The sequence below is a fragment of the Elaeis guineensis genome, chromosome 2, assembly GCF_000442705.2.
Source record: "Elaeis guineensis isolate ETL-2024a chromosome 2, EG11, whole genome shotgun sequence".
NCBI classification, from domain to species: Eukaryota; Viridiplantae; Streptophyta; class Magnoliopsida; order Arecales; family Arecaceae; genus Elaeis; species Elaeis guineensis.
In genome coordinates, this window is record NC_025994.2 from 4,209,203 (window position 1) to 4,231,723 (window position 22,521).

General features: G+C 37.6%; 1 protein-coding gene across 12 annotated transcripts in view; it reads right to left on the reverse strand.

Moving 5' to 3' along the window:
- Positions 1–19,319, reverse strand: part of LOC105033760 (uncharacterized) — a 45,442-nt gene extending 26,123 nt beyond the window's left edge. For 3 of the 12 annotated variants that reach the window (XR_012138441.1, XM_073251471.1, XM_073251466.1), the window contains exons 1-13: positions 18,385–19,310; positions 12,925–13,187; positions 12,222–12,348; positions 12,014–12,051; positions 9,600–9,693; positions 6,280–8,579; positions 6,043–6,174; positions 5,805–5,877; positions 5,455–5,494; positions 5,117–5,189; positions 3,975–4,040; positions 2,191–2,268; positions 779–951 (exon numbers count right to left, since the gene is read on the reverse strand). Coding sequence is in view for 10 of the 12 variants with exons in the window: in XM_073251471.1 (XP_073107572.1) it covers positions 779–951; positions 2,191–2,268; positions 3,975–4,040; positions 5,117–5,189; positions 5,455–5,494; positions 5,805–5,877; positions 6,043–6,174; positions 6,280–8,579; positions 9,600–9,693; positions 12,014–12,051; positions 12,222–12,348; positions 12,925–13,181 (3,451 nt within the window). In the remaining 2 variants the exon portion in view is untranslated. Of the gene's footprint in view, positions 1–778; positions 952–2,190; positions 2,269–3,974; positions 4,041–5,116; positions 5,190–5,454; positions 5,495–5,804; positions 5,878–6,042; positions 6,175–6,279; positions 8,580–9,599; positions 9,694–12,013; positions 12,052–12,221; positions 12,349–12,924; positions 13,188–13,375; positions 13,635–18,384 lie in introns of those variants that run through there. The other 9 variants (XR_012138442.1, XM_073251473.1, XM_029261252.2 and 6 more) reach the window with 9 other exon arrangements.
- Between the last annotated feature and the right edge of the window lie 3,202 nt (positions 19,320–22,521).

Genomic DNA, 22,521 nt, shown 5'->3' on the forward strand with positions numbered 1-22,521 from the left:
TTTTTTTCATCATCTTCTTTAGTCCTTTCCTCCATTCCTTTCTTCTTTTCTTTTTGCTCCACCTGGCTGATTAGTGTACCATGTCCAACCAATCCACAAGTGTGCCAGATCTAAATCGCATACCCATGTCGATGTCGTGTTGTGTCAATGTAGGTATGCTGAGGCAAAATGAAGAGTCCCGGTATCATAGATGCAGAAAAGGTGTTACATAGCTATTTAAAAGAAACAACTAAACCGATCAAGATCTGCAAAACCAGTACTGAGAATTATATCGGTACATTACCAATTCGGTGAGGTATGGTCGGTAATGTACAGTACACACTCCGTACCAAGACAGGCTTTCAACACTTTTTCTCACTCCCAGCCACGGTACCATCTGAATCTGGATGATATGCAGCAGTTCTGCTGGGTTCAGAATGGCATGGTCCCGTATGGTATGGTATGGTCGGTATGGTATGGTATGGTCAGTACGGGTAGCACGGTCCATACGGACCCAATTTCAACTAGAACTACTATTGAACATATCTATATAGAAAATGTTATTTCGGAAAACTTGCCTCAAGTAAAATAGTTAGATATTCAAGTCACTTGTTAGAACTTAGAAACCAACTGTTGCCCCACCACACATCCACTTAGAAAAAATGTAAAATCACCCTATAGTTAAAATGAAAAAGAAAGTCACCAAAGTGGGCAAAGTCAAAAATTTATTTTAAAAAGAAAAGAAAATCAACGGTTGATTAGTATCTTATCCATGCAATCAAAAATAGAACAAACATACCTAGAGTTCGTGACACCTGGGCACTCCAAATGGCGAAAGATGAGCAGCCAAAGCTATGCAGCCCTTGATACTTTGTCCCAGCAAATGGTCTTCCAGTAACAGGAACATCATATGCTGCTTTCCACAAGCTGAGGATCCTCAAGGTTCCATCATCAAGTGATAAGATAATACATCTAAAAGGAAGCAGCATGAATTTTAGAATTCTACCCACAGGAATGATACTTATCTGCTGCTAATTGTACAAGTGATATGCGATACATGTAATCTGTGCTTACATGCGGTAGAAATAATTTTTTATGGAGTAAAATATGTCCTTGAAATAGATGTCAATCTACTTCTGCATGCATGTTGCAGATAAATAAAATTATAATCAGAATAACTATTTATACATTTGAAAACCACCAGAACACAAATACAATTGCCTTTTTCCCCAAATTATAGAAATACCCAAGAGTGTTATAGTTGCATCAAATGGACAGAAAGCTAATTGAATTAACTATTGCACTGTATTTAATAAGCAGTCAGATCTTCAGGTTTTATGAATTATGAGGGTACGGCTTTACTGCTACCTGGAAATAAGTGGAATAGCACTTACTGTATTTTCCTTTTATCCTAAAACTAATTGAAGTGAACCTTTATACATCAAAGAGTCAAAACTATCAGAATCAAATTTATAGAAAACTAGCATGCACTCATTTTGCTTTCACTTTTACAAATGAGTGTTTTAAAAATATTTTCAAGCAGGTGCATATTTTTGTTTGCTTTAGAATTAAAAGACACAAACAACCCCAGCTCTCCCCACCCAGAAAGCATGTGATGTGTGTGCCGCAGCACATTCATATGTACAGAGAAAAATTCAAGACAGATGCATGAATGCATTGATACATTTTCAAATGACATGTCAATATGGATTATACATATTTTGCAAATTAACCTCCTCGTTTTGATGCATAGTTTGAGCATCCTGTGAGGCAATCAAGAAGGTAATTTAACACAGCATGTCTGTCCAACAGAAATAAAATTCTAGCCTAAGCCAACTTCGTTTAGATCAATTTGGCATATGCTGTAGGTACAAACTCTGATAGTCAGGTTAATATTCTACTTGTTAGTAGCATTATGTTGTGCTCACATAATATTGGCTAGTCTTCCTGAAGTTACCTTATCACATCATATATAATAGAAGGCTACTTTCCAGATTAAATCTGGCCTTATTTTAATCAGCATTTTCATGTTATTTAGGCAATGTAAAGTAAACAATGAGAAAAGATCTTCTCTTAAGAAACCTTAGTAGTTACTATTCAACAAATTTACTTAACTATCCATCACCGCTGACAATAAGAGTATGCAAAAAAAGTCGGTATCAAGAACACTTAAGTGAACACATTCTACCATAAATAAAGATCAAACATTACCTAGGATGTTTTACCCAATCCACGCTCAAAATTGCTCTTGGCGTGGGATTCAAGTCCCATAGCGGATGGTATGGATCACTGCAAGAGAGGAAGTGTTACACTTTTTAGATCTCACAAACTATATGAAAGAACATAATCATGCTCAAAAGCAATTAGTATTATGTTGGCAAGCTTATTCTAACATGCAAGAAAATGCAAAGATGAGAATTTCTGATAATAATAATTAAATTTGGTGACGTTTTCATTTTTCTAGCTTTGCATTGCAGGTCAATATGAACAATTTTATGTCAGAACACTCCATTTGTTTAGTAAAAATTGTAATCAGACTTAAAACAGAAGAGATGCAAGCAGGAAATGTGTGTAAGGGATGAGTTGACAGTTATATATTAAAAACGAATCTGCAACAATACTGCAAGTTAGCGCAAACTTCAAACCAACTGGTGTTCCAGTGCCAATTCCGCTGGCAGATGTTGCAAAAAGCTAACACAATATCAGCTTCACAATCATAGCCGTTATGAGCGTGCAAAGATGCATTAAATTGAGCAAACAAAAGCACCCATTTCATTATTATCCCATGTTCAGATGACTATGAACATGGAGGCCCAATTTGGCATAATAAATCCCAAAATAAAATATATGGCATGTAAATGATAGCTGTCCACGACTAAAGAACAGGAGCATTAACTTACATGTAAATTTCTCTCTCACACTCTCCATTCCATGTAATAGACCCACAAAAGGAATGTGACAGTACAGACCAACACAGACATAATTTTCCAACAGGGCATCAATTCTTTTACAAATCCACAAAAATAGCACTCCAAAATGCCTATATGCAAATCTAAAGATATTTTGAACTCCAAAGTTTTCCTCCATAATATGAATGACAAATCAACTTTGTTATCATACCATAAAAATACAAATATAATCATCTTTAAATATGTCATAACTCCTTAAACATGAACCATAATTCGAAAAAAAATGGAGTGAAAAAAGATATAAGCTTCAGACTGATCTATTCCACAATGCTTCATATAATAATACTACATTAGGAATTATAGATAATATTAAAATAAAATTGATCCTCAGTAAACATCCTAAATTCTCATTCTCCTAGCAATCCAAAGACATTTTATACCAATTTTGATGAGAGGCATATTTATAATGTTTTTATTTTTTTTACTTTTAATGATCCTTCTTAACTTCCAGAAGCTTTTGGTCAGACTGAACTCAATTCAACTAAGCCATCATCCCAAACTAGTTATGGTCAGCTACATGAATCCTTTTCCTCCATTCCACTCAGTTTAGGGCCATACTTTCTGAGAGATGTTGAGCCAAATCTATTCAGACCAGAACCAGGCAAATCTGTTTTAATCATGAGAAAACCTTTTGGTCTGACTCTGTTTGACCAAATATTTTCAGATCCTAGGCAAATTTTGCCTGTATGCCAAAAAATAACTCTTAATCTTCATGATGCTAAAAAAAGGCTATGAGACAAATTTTTGTCATGTTCTCCACAAGTTTTTTTCAAGTCATCATTTAGCAAGAACATAAGCTTCAATGACAGTTCAAATCACAACCAAAAAGCATCATTTAGAAGACAAAGCGAAAATATGGAGATCTTTTGCCAATAATTAGCAGGAAAACATATTGATAGAGAACTTTAAGAAACGTGTATTTTTTTTATCTACATCATTAAGATATATTGGTCAACTGAGACACAAAACGGACACAGATCTTTTTTTTCCTTTTTTCTTCATTGTAAAATAGAGTGATAAACATACCGCAGGTCCCAAAATTTTAAACCTTCATGTCCAGCGGTCACAAAAAGATTTGCACTCTCCTTATCACTGCATAACTTACAACAGCATTAGTAACATACCAAGAAAGAACTTATGAACTATGGCAAAATATCATAATCATAGAATTTTACATTGGAGGAACTTAGAGTGATTCCTCCACCTTGCAAGCACAACTAAATAAAGTCTACTGCAATTGACAAACATCAAACTTGTAGTACTATTCAGTTTTAATCAACATCCTACTTGTCATTTTACAATTCAGCAATTCTAAAATTTTGCTTCTTACCTTTATCTGATTAGGATATCTCTAATACACTCAAGGGGCAGTTCAACTCGTTCATTTTTTTTGTTATCTTTTGAAACATAGGGTTCCACATTGACATATTAATATCAACATGTTTTCTTTAATGTAATTGCCAAGGATTTAACTACTGCATGTCAGTGGCATGACAACCTTGCAGTGGCACCATATGTACTGCACACAGCCATGCCATGCTTTTCCATGTCAATGTTCAGCAGACACTGATACGGAAACATGCTGAGCACTGGCAAAATGTTGGTAGCTTACCAATTTTGCTTGCCAATAAGTTATTGGCAATAGTAATGCATCATTGGCTCTGCCAGCAGTACTCAAATATATGGTATAGCATTAGATTTACAGCTCAATCTAACATACACGGATGATCCTTGAAAGCATCAAAGTATATGTATGTTTGACACATGTAAAAATAACTATCATTAAACATATTTCATATGAGAAAAAGTGCATGAGTGTTGCCTGAAAATATCATAAATCAGGATCCTATCAATTTTAACAAGATATGATGTGTGTAGAACAATATTTCAAGTGCTGGCTCGTGCTGGGCATATAACAGCATCACTGCACCAGTACATGACTGCATGACAGTTATTAATTCATTCTTTAAATATTTCAGTTTAAAAAAGGATTTTAAGACTTTTTAATTTCAGCATGATGTGGCACATCTGCAGGTGGCACTGCACAGGAGAGGCTGTCTTGACTGGTTGCTGCCAGAACTGCTGCTTAAATCCTTGGTTCAGAAGTCTTAAACTGCAAATAAATAAATTTTTAAAAAAATAAAATAAAATATTAAGGTAGCAGGTACCTTTCCTCTGGAGCCCAAGCAAGTGCTCTTATAGGAGCAGAATCAGCCGTGATGCAAAGTAAAGGTTTTGTATCTGTATATAAACAAGTATAAAATGAAATTTCACTTCTCAATCCCTGCAATTCTGACAACTCAGAAAGCAGTTTGCAGTTCAATTGCTGATATTTATAATATGACATGTAAATGGACTTTGCTTTGAAAGAATTTACAACTCTCTGAGAAAAAGAAATTCAGTCACCGTTAAGGATTCTAGAATAGCATATCCATCATTAATAGTTCAATGTAAATTTAAATTGTTATTTCTCAAAAAATTAAATTTAATAAGTTTAGATTAATACCTTGAGATGGATATTGTTTAGCAAACTTCCACAAGGCAACCTAAATATAAGAAATTTAATCAAATCGGAGTCCAATTAATTTTCATAAAAGACAATTATAAATTTAAGAAATTTATTCAGAATATCTGAGTTTGTAATGCTTCAATAGAATTGCCTAGATCCAAAATAAAATGAAAACAAAAGAAAGCTTGCGAATCCACCAGATACGCCTTTTCACAATACACTGATAACAAGAGAAACCAAGCTACAAAGAATCATCCATTTGGATGAGTTCACAAGCACAGCCAGGAAAATGAGATCAACCGATTACTAACAATGATACGCAATAACATGTGCAGTATGATTTTTACCGTTCCATCGTGGCATCCAGCTAATATTAGATCATGCGGGGCAGAAGGTGACCACTCCATTGTCAGAGGAATGCTGTATAACACGAATATGAATAAGAAAATGGAAAAAAAAACAGTGTCCAACCATTCATAAATAATTAGGTAACACATAATCCTTTCTACAGGAGGATATTTTCAAGGAGCAAAACCAACAACCAAGTAGTGAACCTTTGGCAAAGGCACATCGAACTGATTTTACCTGTGTCGATCTCCACATTTCACCTTTGAGCATCTGAATACAGGTTCCAATTTCAAAAAACGAGGATCGGTACCCTCACCGCAGCTAGAAGCAAATAAAACTTTGACCATGCTAAGGGCTGGGACTTCCCACCTATATGTGTAAGAAGGGGGGAAAAACAAATATATCATTATGATACCATTCCAAACAAAATGTTCACAATATATATATATATTCAGACGAGAGGCATAGGCATACACTTCCAGAGAACCATTTCCCAACAATACAGCAAGATAACCCATATGATGCATGCCTTCTGAATCGTTGATGGTGTAAGGTCTCCATTTCACATCCCATGCAACTTTCCCATTGTGAGCTAGACAGAGTACAACCCGGGGCAAAGCAATGTCTCTTGGAATTAAGCTAGTTAAGTCGGCTTTAGATGAGCTCTCACAGCCCACTTCATTACTTAAGAGCATCGCATCCTGAGAATTGCCGTACAGAAATGATTCAACTACATCCAAAGTCTCAGGTCCTCTAGAAGTGGGCAATGCTAATGTATCATCCACTGATTCAACTCCAGATTCCAGAAAACATTTGTTCAAGCTTAAAACTGGCTGCTTTCTATGTCTCCCTCTATGCCTTTGTTGAATTGTATCCACCTTACAATTTACATCAACGGAATCAGATGATGCCAATCCAAAATTCCCTGAATCACAAGTTAAAGGATGAAAACCCTCACTTCCATTTAGAGTTTGACTATTACTAAATAGAGGTGATTTATCACCACTCGAAATACCAGGTCTGCTACAAGTTGGCAATACAGATATATCATTCCCTGATTCAACACCGGATGCCATAACACACTTGTTTATAGTTGGAAGTGGCCTCTTTCGAGGTCGCCCTCTACGCCTTGGAGGAAATGTTTCCTCATTACAGTTTCCATCAGCAGAAACAGGTAAGGCTAATGCAGCATTCCCCGACTCGACAGTTAAATGCAGAACACACTCACCTGTGCTTCGGATTTGACTGTTACAGCATAGACATGATTCATTAATGTTCAAAGTCTCAGATCTGCTTGGAGTGGCTAAGGAAGATGTACCATTCCCTGATACAACACCAGATGCTGGAACACATTCATTTACACTTGAGGTGTTTTCTTCGCACCTTCTTTTAATTGATCCCTCCTCACAATTTACATCAGCAGAAACAGGAGATGGCAATGCAGTATTCCCCGAATCAAGAGCACTTGGAATCTGATTGTGACTGCATAAAAATGATCCTTTCATGTTCAAAGTCTCAGGTCTGGTTGAAGTGGCCAAGGAAGACGTACCATTTCCTGATTCAACACCAGATGCTGGAATCTGTTCATTTGCATTTGAAATGGAGTTCTTTCTAGGTCTTCCTCTGCTTCTTTTTTGAATCATTCCCTCCTCAAAGTTTACATCGGCAGAAACAGGCAATGCCAATGCAATATTCCCCAAATCAACAGCATTTGGAATCTGATTGTTACTGCATGAACATGATTCATTCATGTTCAAAGTCTCAGGTCTGGTTGAAGTGACCAAGGAAGATGTACCATGCACTGATTCAACACCAGATGCTGGAATGTGTTCATTTACATTTGAAATGGAGTTCTTTCTAGGTCTTCCTCTGCACCTCTTCTGAATTGTTTCCTCCTCACAATTTACATCAGCAGAAACAGGTGATGCCACTGCAATATTCCCCAAATCAACAACACTTGGAAGCTGATTGTGACTGCATAAAAATGATTCATTCATGTCCAAAGTCTCAGATCTGCTTGAAATGGCCAAAAAAGATGTACCGTTCCCTGATTCAACCCCAGATTCTGGAACATGATCATTTACAGTGGAAATGGAATTCTTTCTGGGTCTTCCTCTGCACCTTTTTTGAATTGTTACCTCCTCACAATTTACATCAGCAGAAAAAGACAATGCCATTACATTATTCCCTGAATTAACAGTTGTAGGCACATTAGACTCACTTACAATCTGAATTTGATTGTTACTGCAAGGACGTGAGACATCTTTGTCATTTGAATTATCAATGCTTGGAGGCGAATGTTTTCTAGGTCTCCCTCTGGGCTTGGCAAGAAAAGATTTTTGTGCACTGTTGTTATCAGAAGCTGGTTTTTTCCTAGGTCTTCCTCTAGGCTTTGCTGGAGATAATTTCGTTGAACCATTTAGATCAACTACACCCAGCATCAGTCTCTTTTTAGGTCTCCATCTTGGGCTTGGTAGATCTGATCCATCTTCCACACTTAAAGCATATTTTGTATCATTTTCAACTGGCCTTTTCCTTGGTCTGCCTCTGGGCCTTTTGGTGGTTATTGTCATACCTGTACCATTAAAATCATTTAGCGGTTCTTCTTTAACTGGTTCCTTTTTAAGTCTCCCTCTTCTGGACCTTGGTAGAGAAAATTCCACTTTGTCATCCAAAGTTAAGAGGCACCAGATTTGAATGGCACCTCTTCCAATCAATGGGACACCTATCTTGTGATATGTAGAACCAGGAGGGTGAGCAGCAACTGCAAGATACTGTCAAAGCAAAAGGAAAAGGTAAATCAGAAATAAATCATTACACATGATGACACCAACAGTCTTTGCAGTTCATACAAATACCAGAAGGCATATGAACACAAACACTATCTGCCCAATGCGAAAGGGGAACTCAACCATCCACAGTATCAAATCATTTTAACCACCACACTAACCATTGTAACTGTGCACTCCAGCAAATGTATGCATATCTTGCATATAGCCTATGTATGTGTTAAACAAAGAACTGCCTAAACAAAGAAGGTTATGTGAAAATTTTGTTTCTTCAGACAGAGGGTGGTAAAATTAGGTTCATTTAGGACATAGCGGTGCTAAATACCAAATTAAGCCGACCAAAGATAACTTATTCAGAAAAGTGATGATAATGGTAATGATTATGGATTTGGTTTGCAGAGGGACTAGACAGTTTGCAGCAATGTTGTGACAAATTGTTTAAAATGACAATATTAAATTAAGCAATCAATTATAACTTAGAGCAATTACCCTTTGGTAATGAATAACATCATGGATTTCCTTGAAAAATTAACTTAGCAGTTGGCACCGCACTACTATACAATTAGGTGAATCATGAATGAGACAATCTATATTCTATAGGATTGCTACAGCAACTTATTTCAAAAGAGACTCTTACTAAAAGTCCACATCAAAATATATTTTCCAAGAGGTAAAGAAATGGTGATATAGCTTGTGAAGAAAATCTTTATGCACAAAGAATTTATTTATTAGCAAGTAACAAGATTAGCATATTTATTTCATTCAGACTATTCAATGAGAATCCATCTGCTTATTGATTGTTAATTGTATTAGCCATGACATACTTTGACCTAACTGAGTTTGTTGTTATTAATATATAGACTGAGTTTACCAATTATTTAAAAATATAATCAGATAGAGATACATAAAACAATATGTTAGATGTTCCAATAATAGGCCATAGAAATATGGCATTGCCAAAACAACAACAAAAAATGAAAAGTTGAGGATGGAAATAGAAGCTACCTCACATTTGATATTAGAATGAGGCTTTTCATGGATCTGGGGACACCAGTCCAATCCCCAGACATGCCCACCAGCATGCAAGACAAAATCACTGCTGCAAATATACCTCGAGAGTTTTATAAGCATGCATCTAAGAGATCTATAAAGCACAAAACAAAGTAATATGGCGAATATAAAAATTGCTCATTCCAGTAAGTTGTTCAATTCAAGAGATGAGCTAATATTAGTGATTTGATACAACTATATATATAAGGTAAATGAAAGTGTTGCGAGAATTTTCATTGCTGATTATAAAGATGCCAAAAATGAACTAGAAAGCTGGACTATTGCATGCTATCAATGTTTGACACTAAAAGGTTCATTGATTTAAAAATCACACTGATTTCTCATTGCCATCCCCTACTTCTCCCAAATATTTATTATGGAAATATAAAAGTAGAATATAGTGGCAATCTGCTTAACAAGTAGAATAGCTACTGATACGGGGAAAAATAAACAAATTTTATAGTGGCTTTTATGATGCTTGGCTGCTAAGCCGATGGCTCTTCAAAAATCTCAGTGGAACTCCTATGCATAGGGGCAAAAAAGCAATCAACAATTATGAAGCATGGACACCGATACATGATATAGATATGATACAGATAAGGACACATTAATATGGAAAATCTTTAAAAAAGGACACTATACAGCTAAGATATGGCAAAAACTACATGTCTGGGTAACTTTAGTTTGAGTTTACAAACATGCACGCACACACACATGTTAAGGGATAAATGAGAATATAGTCTATAGAATTAAATTGGTTACATGAAATTTAAACATTCTAAAGTGTTGTACAGTCAATGCATGCCCGTAGGACTGAAGAAATGCAGAGTAGCAATACAATGAACAATGCTGAATGGTTATGAGGGTTAATCAATAAATGCTCACTGCAGCACAGATCCATATCTTGTAGGGGAGGAAGAAGCACATAAGCCTGAACCCTCAATGGTGGTTTTCAATCACAGCAAACTTTTTAATCTACTTACAATTATAAAAATAATTTTCTTATCTTTACTATATATAAATATGGCAGTTTCAAAATCAGGGAGTATTCCATCTTGATTCCAACCATCAATTTTTTATGCCACAAACACCCTCCTATTTATCTTAAAAATATGTTACCCACTAACTACTTAACTCCTTCCTTCTAAATCAAATGGGACCTCTCTAATAAAACTCCAAAACAAATTGGAGCTTTCTCTTCAACTCAGAAATAGATTGGATTCTCAGATTGAACCCCTGAACAGATTGGACTCTGTCACTCACTCTTCCTTCTCTCTTCCATCAGTTGCCCATTCCACATGCCTGGTTGCTCGTTTAGAACATTCAAGACGGCTCAGACTTAATGAAACATCGAATCATAAGAACTTGCTTGGTTCATATATATCATTTACAAGTTTCCTCCAATCCCAATACATGTTTCCTTAAATTATCTCTCTCTCTCTCTCTCTCTCTCTCTCTCTCTCTCTCTCTCTTTCTCCCTCCTCCTAATAATCATTGATGTACCCATTTTTTTTTCATTTTAGTTATGTGATAAGTACCAAATGTTCAGTGCATGGGAGCAACTACAAAGCTTTGGACCAACTTTACCGGTCAGAACTAGGTGCTTGATAGACATGCTCTGCACCAGATTCACTAAGCTATGACATTTAAGTGGTGTCAGTTCATTAAATAATTAAACAGCCATCCTCAAAACATTTGTCAACGATTTTACATCCTGTTAGTAGTGTTTCATACCTTTTATAAAAGCATTCAAAGCAAAAATATGCATGTTTAGCCAATGAATCAAGATCTACACTGTAGACCCTAGTGAAAGAACTAATGGTATGTTACATAGACTCAAGTCTGTGTCAGTGCAAGTGCATTTTCAAGTGTCTGATCCTTTTAATATATAAGAATTTCTCCTCAAATAGTTGTATCCAAGTGTCAGACCGATGTCCATGTTAAAAGCATCAGGTGAAGATATTTTAGGCTAAGTCAAAGGACCCAGGTAACATAGTCTATCAATCATAGCTAGCTAGCTGGATAACAACCATACATTACTATATACCAGCACTGAAAGATTTACATAACATCACAAAATGTCTGGCAGCAGTTTCTACAATTATACCTAGCTACTAGATGAGAGCGGTGAAATGCCTGGAGTAGTATTTCCATTGGGCTATATGGCGACAGCACACCGATCCTCACCTATACAAGCTAAGTGTGATTCAAAGCATGTGTACTACCTCCTCTGTATTACATATTAACTGATCAAAACAGACAAAACATAGATATATGTTTTCGAATTCAAAAACTTGGATTTTTAGTGTATGTATACCAAGACATGTTGTAGAAACAACAACAAGGTAGCATCCATCTAGAAGGAATACCTGTCCGAATTTCTTGTTTTACGAGGTAGTTGTTCCATCTGCATCAGCATGTGAAACCAAAAAGATTACAAGGAGTTATGTAGGATCAAATTAATGATTTGTAGCTCCATGCCAAACAAATCCACAATGTTCTCTACTTTGGTCTGAGAAAGCCAAAGAAAAGAAAGTTAAGAATATCTGAAATACCATCAGACCCATTTTGGCTAACCTTCGGAACAGCTGCAGATGAAAACTGAGATAAGCGTTTCCCATCAGGAACAACTTTCACCCGTGCAGATTCAGTTTCAAAAGAAAAATTGATAATTTTTGGTTCATAACAGAAATGCCTCCACTCTCTGTGAAACAGGCAGAAATTTTAGTCAAAAGAGATATGAACTAGAAAGATAATATTTAGATGATCCAGAGTTCAAACCGACAAGATGCAACCAAGAGTGAATAACCAATGGAAGAATGCATGGCAAGTTTCTGATATCCATAAAACAATTCTGAAGGTTTTTGAAGTCCAAAAACAGAATGATGGCAAGCTACAAATGTTTCAGACTTTCTATTCTCAAAAGCAAAAACTTCAAAAGCCTAATTGCTTCAAACTATAAAAGCTACAAATGTTTCAGACTTTCTATTCTCAAAAGCAAAAACTTCAAAAGCCTAATTGCTTCAAACTATCAAAGTAACATAAGTTAACTTAGATTTTAGATAAGAACCTAACTGCTAATGGTGAATCAAATAAACTGAAGTGCTGTGGTTAATGTGCATAAGTATCCTAATTTGAAATTTACTCGCTTTTTACATTTCTATGAACATATAAAGAAATCAATCATCTTTACATGGAAGTAACTGTAAGTAGCTAATATAGAAATAGTCCGGAAATTAATACTTTTCCATGCAAAGAGAACGAAGCAAAGCAAGCTCACTTCAAAAAGGTGATCATGGAAGAGAACCGCTGAATCTCGCCAGACTCAAAGCGCTGCTCACCAGGCTCCCCACAAAGAGCCAAAATAGCATCCATTGTAGCGAAGAAGTTCTCCACAGAGTGATCAAATGCCAAGATCTGGACTCCTTCGGCCTTGCTAGCTGAATTCTTCTTATCCATGGAATCCGCTGCATCTTTTCCCTTTGATTCCTCACAATTCCACTCACTATTTTCCTTCTGATGAGAATCATTGTCCATCTAGTGCTATGATAAACATATATTGTACTATTATATGAATGCAAAAAAACAAACTTTAAAGTTTTCAAATGTAAAATCAACAATAGTATCAATTTAACAATTCTAGAACATTTTCCTCAGAAAAAAAAAAACAAGAATATTAGCAAAGCTGAAATAAAAGTTTCCGTCATGAGAAATTGTTGTTAAAGGCCAACCATCCAAAAGCCGTAAAACATTGCCGGAAGAGGGGAAAAAAGTTTCAGCTTATATCCAAACCAGAGACTTGGCCAGTTTTGTAACAAGAAATAAAATACGAGTAATATCAGGTTGGCTCTGGGTTTCAGTAATTGCAGACCAGGACCAGTTAGGGTTGCATGCCTTCGATGATCTCCAGTGATGGGTCTGGGTTTGGGTATTAAAAGTATCATTTATGTTTAAAATCCAAACCCTACTACCCTACTGATTCACATGAGTACATATGAATAAGTAAAATAAACTGCTTACATAAGATTGGAATGCATGTTGTAGCTTGATGGTTGAGACTTTGCTATTCAAATCAGAGATCATTGGTTTGAATCTTGGGTTATAGATAGGGCTGGAAATGGATGGGCCGAGCCAGACCAAACCCCTACCTGAACCAGCCTGAATTTTCTACTCAAACTTTAGGTTGGGCTTAGGCCCGAAAATTTTTAGAGAATCAAAGGATGAGCCTGACCCAACCTCAGGCCCAAGCCCATCCCGAATTAGGCTGTTTGGGCCACAAGTGAGCCAGACTGATTTGGCCCAATATGTTCAGACACAATAAATCTATCTAAATTTGTGATGTCATTGTTGACTTTCTATCATATTTTCATTCTAAAAGAATTTAAATCAGTACTCAAATTTTCATTAAAAAAAAAAAATCCCATAACTGGCTTCAACATGTCAATATGTCATTCTTCTGATTTAGCGCATGGGAGTTACAACATTAAGCACCAAAATTGCTGATCATGCAACTGGAAAGAGTAATAATTAAGTCTTTATCAGCAGTGAAATTTAATCATCAACTTCAGCTTATGTGTCACAGGACCCATCTTCGGCCTCTTTTGTGAATCAGGATCCACAAAATGCACAGATATCAAGACTGTCCATCTCAATGCCCTTGAAGAAGGTTTCTCAAGCATCTTTGCATCCAGAACTCCCTCAGAATTGTGGTTACTTGTTAATGTCTTCAGCCACTCTACCAGCTTAACCTGAAACACTTTGCTACCATTTTACATAGTCTTCTATTGGCAATAAATCCAGACAAATTTATGGAAAGATGGATTTAAACTTGTCTTAACCACTGTTTGCCCATGGATGTGCTGCCTGCTGTTCTTTTGGCTTGCATGTGAACTCTTAGTCATAAGTTCTGGAACAATACAAGCTCAGCGATTTAGTCGAACACCAGTGCCACCTATATGTCAGATCTAGTGAACTTGGGCTGGTGCATGAAAGGCTCTGCCATTTGCATGAGCAAGCATCATTTATTATCCAGGAATTCCACTACTTCGAAGGTATGTATCTCTTAAGCATTTATTAATCAGAAATTGCACGATCAACTCATTTATCGGCACCAACAACCCAGCAAACAACTAAATTAGATACATCCCAAGATAGATACCTGTTCCTAACTCATCACAAAACAATAAACAAAAGAAAAAAAAAAGAATAAGGGAATTCGAGACCTGATAACGAAACCTAACAAAATCTAGAAGCAGGGCACCATTACCATCGAATATTTAAAAAAAAAAATCAAGATAAACACAAGTTTAGAACCACATAATCATAAGAAATTACAAAGAAAACAGGGGAAAAAAATCTAGAAAGCATCAAGAACCACATAGAACTCCAGGTATTTCTCTAAATCTAATGCAAGGTAGATATACTGTGATCGAATTTGCCACAACCAAAAGAAATACATCAAAGGATGAGATAGGATAAAATCTAAGATATCACAATATGACTTACTCGGATGCAATGAAATCCTAAAAATGGCCATGGATGACAAGACTTGGAAGAACTAAGTAGAAAAGAAGCCGAGGATGGTCACAAGTGGGGGAAAGGGAGGAAGCCAAAAACCGTCTGTAGCTGAATGGAACATTCATTGACCGACGAGAGGAGGGTCGTCTTATTCGCATCAACCTATTTTGAGTAGAGAACAACAATTGGCAACGACAATGATTCATAGGACAACTAGGCAAGGCTCACTCACGGACCAAAGAGGATAGAGTGGCGGCAAATGCAGAGAAGAAACCCTGATGGAGGGGAGACTTCGTTCAAGCCTTTGAGTCTAGAGACCAGAGATTAGCGATCATAGCTAGATCCTGGAACCTAACAATCAAGCAAATCAATCAAAACACCTAGTTCAAAAGGGTCGGGACTCAAGCCTGTTTTGGAAATGATAGACACGAATCCTCTACGATGTATAATTTGCACTACAGGATATGTGCTATGACCGATTGGATCCACGTATATTATTTTGAATCCAACGGTTCTAATAAAATCAATCACTTAAAGCTTCTATCAGAATCACCTCATCCCATCTCAACCCTTCCATCATAAATTCAATACTCTCCCCGATCACAACGCCTCTCATCTCCCCCTTTTCGAGTCCGAGCACTCCCTTATCATAAAAAAAAAGAGTCTAAGTGAAACTCTTCTAGGTGCGGAAGATCGGGTGGATCCCAACCCGTCTTTCTCAACAAATCCAAACAGATCTTCTCACCTCTCTCCTCCTCTTCGATCTTCCTCTATCAATGGTGTTTACAAAAGAGGCGCTACAACCCTTCACCACCTTCACCACCATGTCAGCAAAGTTCCAAGCTGGACTATATCTCTTCCTCCTCCAATGAGGCCCCTGTCATCACTTTTGCAGGTTGTGAATCTACTTCCGATATATTTCAGCGATCAACTCATAGGCCCAGAAATTGGCCCTCGATTTGAGATCTCGGGTTGCTTCTCAGAGAAGGGGAAGATTCGCTCCCATAATGGAGCATGCATCAGGAAAGTCACCTCCTAGCTGGCACCATCCGTGAACCGAAGCACCACTATAGAATTGCCAAAGAAGTTCTCGTGGAAGTCCAACAACTAGAAGGTGCCGCCACGGCAAAGCTTGGCCCATGTGCTGAAGTTCCAAGAGGTGCCATCAACAATGGCATGGTTGACATCACACCAAATGAAGATAGTGCCGTCATCGAGCTTGATGTCTTGGAAGACAACAAGAGGCCAGAAGTGGCCCTGGTAGCTGGCAACACCATCGCAAGGGAACAATGATTTGACGAGCAGCAGGATGTCAAATGAGGTGAGAAGGAGAAGAAGGGTGAGGGATGGGGTGATGGCATAGGAGAAATCAGCATCAGCATCGTTGCAACAGATGACGATATGATCATCAGCAAGTAGGGGTGTGCATAGTTTGGATCGGATTGGTTTAAGGGTATTTTTGAAACCGAACTGATTTAAATCAGTTTCCCAAATTCAAAACTGAAATTGGACCGATCTTACACTAAGACCGTTTCGAACCGACTCTAAAAAATTAATTCAGTTTATCAAGGTTGTAAGGTATTGGACTTTTGTCGAAAGCGCAGCTAAATGGATGTGCTAAATGGGCTTATGTCCAATTTAGTTTGAATAGGCTAAGTTATCCATTTTAGAGTTGCAGCAAGCTTCATGAGAATGGATGTCAAATTGTCAACACTCCAATTCATCAATCAACCCATTTTAGTTTGAATGGGTTGAAACCAGCCTCAACTTTATCGGAACAAACATTTTATGTCAAACTTGTTCCAGACTTAATACATTGGATAATGCCATATATAACATCACATAATAAAGAATAATGCCATATATAACATCATATAATACAGAACTGGAACTGGAATTTAAAATGTGAAGCCTCAGTCACATAATACAGAATCCCAATGTCACATAAATCGATATAAAAAGTCATGAGAACTGCAGTAACAATCTAACAGAAGCTTAAATATTGAATTGCTCATGAATAGCTGACTTGTTGACAGCCCTATCAGCATTAACCTTTTTTACTCAGCAAGATAATCTGTTTTCCATGTCAACAATCCTTTCACCCAGTTGTGTAAACAACAATCATATCTTTTTCTATGGTTCTAATACATAGTGAATATCTACTACTACTATCCTCTTAATTTTTGGGGTCAAGCACTACCCTCTCAATTATCCAGTTCGCAGGCACTCAATTTGAACAAAATTTCCAGCATCTCTCTCAAATAAGCGAGTTGCATTAGCATCACAATTGATGATTAAAAAATATATAGCAAATCTGATAAATTTCTGATATTATAGTATGTGAAAAATATCCAACAATCATAGAGAAGTTACCCAATATATGAAATTGTGGAGTAAGAGGGGACTGATAGTTACTGGAGAAAGATGTACCAACCAATAGAAACATAAACTAAATACTTGAAAAAGATTGAAACCAATGTCAATACGTTCCCAAGGCTGATTAGCCAGCACACTCTCAAATAAAATATTCCACCTAGAAAAAGGACTGAAACTTTCAAGACATTGATGTTGTTTCCTCCATGATGCAGACTTTCAAGACATGCAAACTTTCTACTAACTACATTTGAACTTTGATTTTAACATTGAAAACGATAACCATGAACTGATGCATATCAAGATTAATAATCATGACCTGATGCATATCAGCTACATCAAGAAAACATTTATCATAAGCACCTCCATAAAGCTTCCAGCAGTCAGTGAATTCCAAACACCTTCAAAATCATATCCATAATGCCAAGCACAAACCAGCTCCAACAAACGAACAAAAGAAAACAATAACAGCTTACAATGTATCACAGCAGATAATTTATCCTCTCCCCTACATCGAGCTCCTTCCATCTTATTATATAGCCCTAACAATCTAGGGTTCCACACACACAGCTTTTCGAGATTTAACTCCCTCATCTCAGAAAAAAAAAAAAAAAGAAGAAAATAGGACTAAAGATGAAGGGTAAGGGGGGCAAAAAAAAAAAAAAAAAAAAAAAAAGGAAGAAACCAAATCCAAATCCTAACCCTTTTTCTTATCTAACTCTTGATTTAGATCCATCAAACTGTCGAAATAATCCAAGATACCACCCAAACAACGATAAAAGAATTCAGTGAACAAACTAGCATTTCAAGCATTTTTAGAAGAAGCAGATAAGAGGAGAGAAGATCTTACCTGAGTGAGGGGTTGGAGGAGGAAGGCGAGGGACAGTGCCAGACGGGCGGAATGGGAGGAAAGGGGAGACGCTGCTCCGGCGGCTAGAGTCGACGAAGGTAGTCTCGAGTGGCAGACGGGCAGAGTAGGAGGAAAGGGTAGACACGAGAGTACAAACGGACGGACGGAGTGGGAGGAGAGGACCTGAGACTGAGTGCACGATTGAAATTCGGGGCAGCCAAGGCTTAGCCCGGAGGGATTGCAATGGGTGGGGTATGCGCAAAATTTACCCTATCCGTATCCGAATCCGTTTAAAATCTTACCACCCGAACCCGTCCCAAACCTGTCCCACTTAAAACTGGCACATCAGCCAAGCATCCCGATTAACCCTCATTCATATATTCAATATTCATGGAACTCCATAAACTGAAAATTTTGTAACCAAAGAAGAATCCTTTTGATCAAAAATCCCCAAATCCCACAACAAAATAATGCTTCGGTTAAGCTCTCAAGGGACCAACTCACACCGCCAATCGTCAGAAAAAACCCCAACCGGAACCTAAGAAACCTCATTCATATATTCAATGGAACTCCATAAACTGAAAATTTTGTCACCAAAGAAGAATCCTTTCGATCAAAAATCCCCAAATCCCACAAAATAATACTTCGATTAAGCGCTCAAGGGACCAACTCACACCGCCAATCTTGAGAAAAAAACCCCAACCGGAACCTAAGAAACCTCTCCAATCTCACCGGATGTCCGAAAAGAAAACGAAGTGAAAAGCAAAAAAAAAAATGAGCAATCCATGTGGAAAGGGTCTTACCTTTTAATTCTTTCCATCTTTCCTTTGTTTTTTTAGATTTTTCCTCTGTTTTCCCCCAACTTTTCCTCTCTTTTTTCCATCCTAGGAGCCTCAACTGGGCGGGAGACTTGTGGCAGCGGCCGAAGAGGGAAGCCTTGTGTACTGTGTTAGTATTTATATGTGATAAAAATATATCACCAATCAATTTACAAGCAAACCAAACTCTGCCTCGTTGGCTAAGATAGTGTGGTTAGATGGATCAGGTATCGCAAAAATCCATCCGAATGCCATCCCATTGGGGTGGCAAAGTGAACCGATTTATATGTACATACACATAGATTGTCCGGTTTAAGTTAATTTCTATTAAAGCAAAAGCAGAATCAATTTTTTCGAGTTCAAAAAATTTCAATTCAAAATGGAATCGGAAAAAACAGATCTAAACTGAACCAAAATAAGCGGCCGTGGTAGTTTTTTTTTGCAGTTCAGTTTATTTTCTTGCGCACCTATATTAGAAGAAGAAGCATTCTTTTTGGGTAATCAAAAGAGAAGCATACTGAAGAAAGGGTCAGATAATATCACTAGAAGTTTTCAGCAATTGATTCTATCTGAATCATTGGATCCAAAATAATACACATGGATCCAATCTGGAGTGCCACAGAGGATCTGTGCCCGAAATAATTCCAAACTAGCTCTGAGTCTAAGTTTGGTCTCCATTTCAAACCTTGTCCGAATTCGAGCTTCGACGAGCCCAAATTGGACCAAGAGTATACCTAAGCCTAATCCAAAAAATATATGGCTTCATATTTAAAAGCTCAAACCTAATCTGAACTCTCTCGAAGCTAATCCATAATCCGATCCAAAGTCTATCCAACTCACCCACTCCCAATCTTGGCTATAGAGTTTTTTTTTGAAAATTTTTTATCGAATATCCGAATATGAAAATTATTTAAACTAAATACAAATCCAGCAAGATTTATAAATGAATATCCAAATTTGGATCCGAATCAATTAGAATTTTGATATTTCTATCTAAATCCGATCCACTTTGGATACAGAAATGGATGTTGAAAGACGATATATGACCTATTTTCAGCCCAATAATTTGGGTCAAATTCGATTTTGTATTAGATACAAAACTTATAATTAGTAGTGTTGTGGATCTGTAGCTCGGCTTCAGTTGAGACATCTTTGAATCCTAAGCCGAGCTATAAGAGATGGATGCCCGAAGGGAGGTAGATGTGATAGAAAGTCGGACACCCTACCAGCAGCGGTTTTCAACTCTTTAGCTTTCGACAATCTATATAGATCATTCTCAACCGACCTATTTCAGATCATCTAAAGGTTAGCGTGCATGATACAGTCTCCATGACCTTTGCTTTGGACGACCTACAGTAGCTCGTACAATGCCGACCTATTTCAGTAAGCTTGAGGACAAGCTCTTGCTCCACGGACTCCAATACCTCAGTCACGGATGATCTATAGTAGCTCGTCCATGGCTGAGCTAATCTTCACATCAGATCTGGCTCCCCTTCAAACTGAAAAAGTTTGGATAGAGTAAAACTCCTCCACGATTGAGTCTCCCATAAAAGAAAAATATCTACTCCGAATCAATCTATGCGATAAATCCAAAAATCATCAGGACTTCGAGATGGATACAACTCAAACTCCTCTATAAATTAAGGCTCCGGGACCCTCCAAGATACGCAATCGACTCCTTGCCTCTCCTCTCATTGTTCTTCAATCTCCTAACTTGAGCATCGGAGGGTCTTTATCGAAAAATGCCACCCCTAGTGAGGACTTGTTTTGCAGGTGTTCGGACGAAGCTCCAGCGGTAGTTTCATCTCTGCCACATCTTTCTCGGCAACTGACCTTGGGTGGGGAAATCAGCAATAACAAGTAGTATGTTAATATTCCTAAAATCTTCTAATTACTATTCTCTTCTATCACTGTATGGTTTCTATGAGTATTAAGTAAATTGCATTTCTTTATTCAACTTTGCAATGGTTTTATTTCCTCAAAAATATTTTGCAATACAACACTAGCGAACTCAACAATAAAGGAAGGCATGAATGTTTGGATGGCAGTATAGAGAATGCTTTTTTTTTCTCAAACCTGAATAGAAAGTTCAAAGAAGAAGAGACGAAGCTTATTCTACTAGTCGGTATCCACGAACAATGCCCCCTTGCTCTCACATGCCTAAGCAGCGGTCCCGATCCCAAGCCACCGACCATTAGAGAATGCTATCATGTAAGGATCAACTGATAGCTTAATTTTTATAAAATCTTATAACTGTCTTTCCCACTAACTTGGCAAGAGGCTCTTGTTTTGACAAAAATTGAAAGGAAAGAGAAGAAAGTAATATTTTGAGATCTATGCCAACAGATGAATAGTCATGGATGGAGTACTTTAAAATTTATACAAAGAAATAAATGATAGAGGATGGAGTGCTTTATAATATGTATAGGCAGACAAATGACGATAGATAGAGCACTTTAAGATCTCTATAGGCAAATGAATGACTAGAGCTAGAAATAAGCTCGAGCCGGTCCGATTTCGGGTTAAGATGGGCTAGGCCCAAACAATATCAAGCTGGACTTAAGCTTGGATATAGAGCTAATTTTCTTTTCAGGCCAAATTCAAGTATACCATTGGCCCGATCCAAGTCCGAACCTGAATTCAAGCTCGACATGGAGCCCGAATCTAGCTCGATTTATTTAGGCTCAATCGATTGAGCATTTAGGCTAAACCAAATTAAGAATAGGCAAAATATGTTTATACTCTTCTTCTTTCAAAAAATCATGAAGGAATCATAATTCCCAAAACTTCTGCCCATCGAGGCCTAGGGTTTGATTTTTTCTATCCACCGACGGCATTGAGGATAACGCTGGAGCTCTTTTATTGTGGTGTAATGGAGGTGAAGGGAGATGAGGTGGTCGTATAGGTTCCAAATGGAGGGAGGGAGGGAGCTGGAGAGTGAGTTGCTGGTGAGGTCAACTTCGACAAAGAAGGGAAGTTACCAAGCTCAAGAGGGAGGGTGCTGGAGAGGGGGTCAACGCCGAGGTAGAGGGACTAGAGAATTTCAAAGGGATGGACCTGATGAGGATGGCGGTGGGGAGGCAAATGGAGAGGAGCTGTAGGGAGGGGGCGATGGCGAGGGAGTAATTAGAGTAAAGGGTGGAGTCATGGTAAGGGAGATGAGTGCTGGCAACGGAGGAGGTCCACTATAGGCTGCGCCAAAGGCAAAGAGGGGTGGAGGCATTCTAGGAGGAAAGTCGAAGGTTCTTTGATGACAAGGATCTTGGACACCTGGTAAGCTCATAATTTTATTTAGGCTACTGGTAAGATCATACTTTTT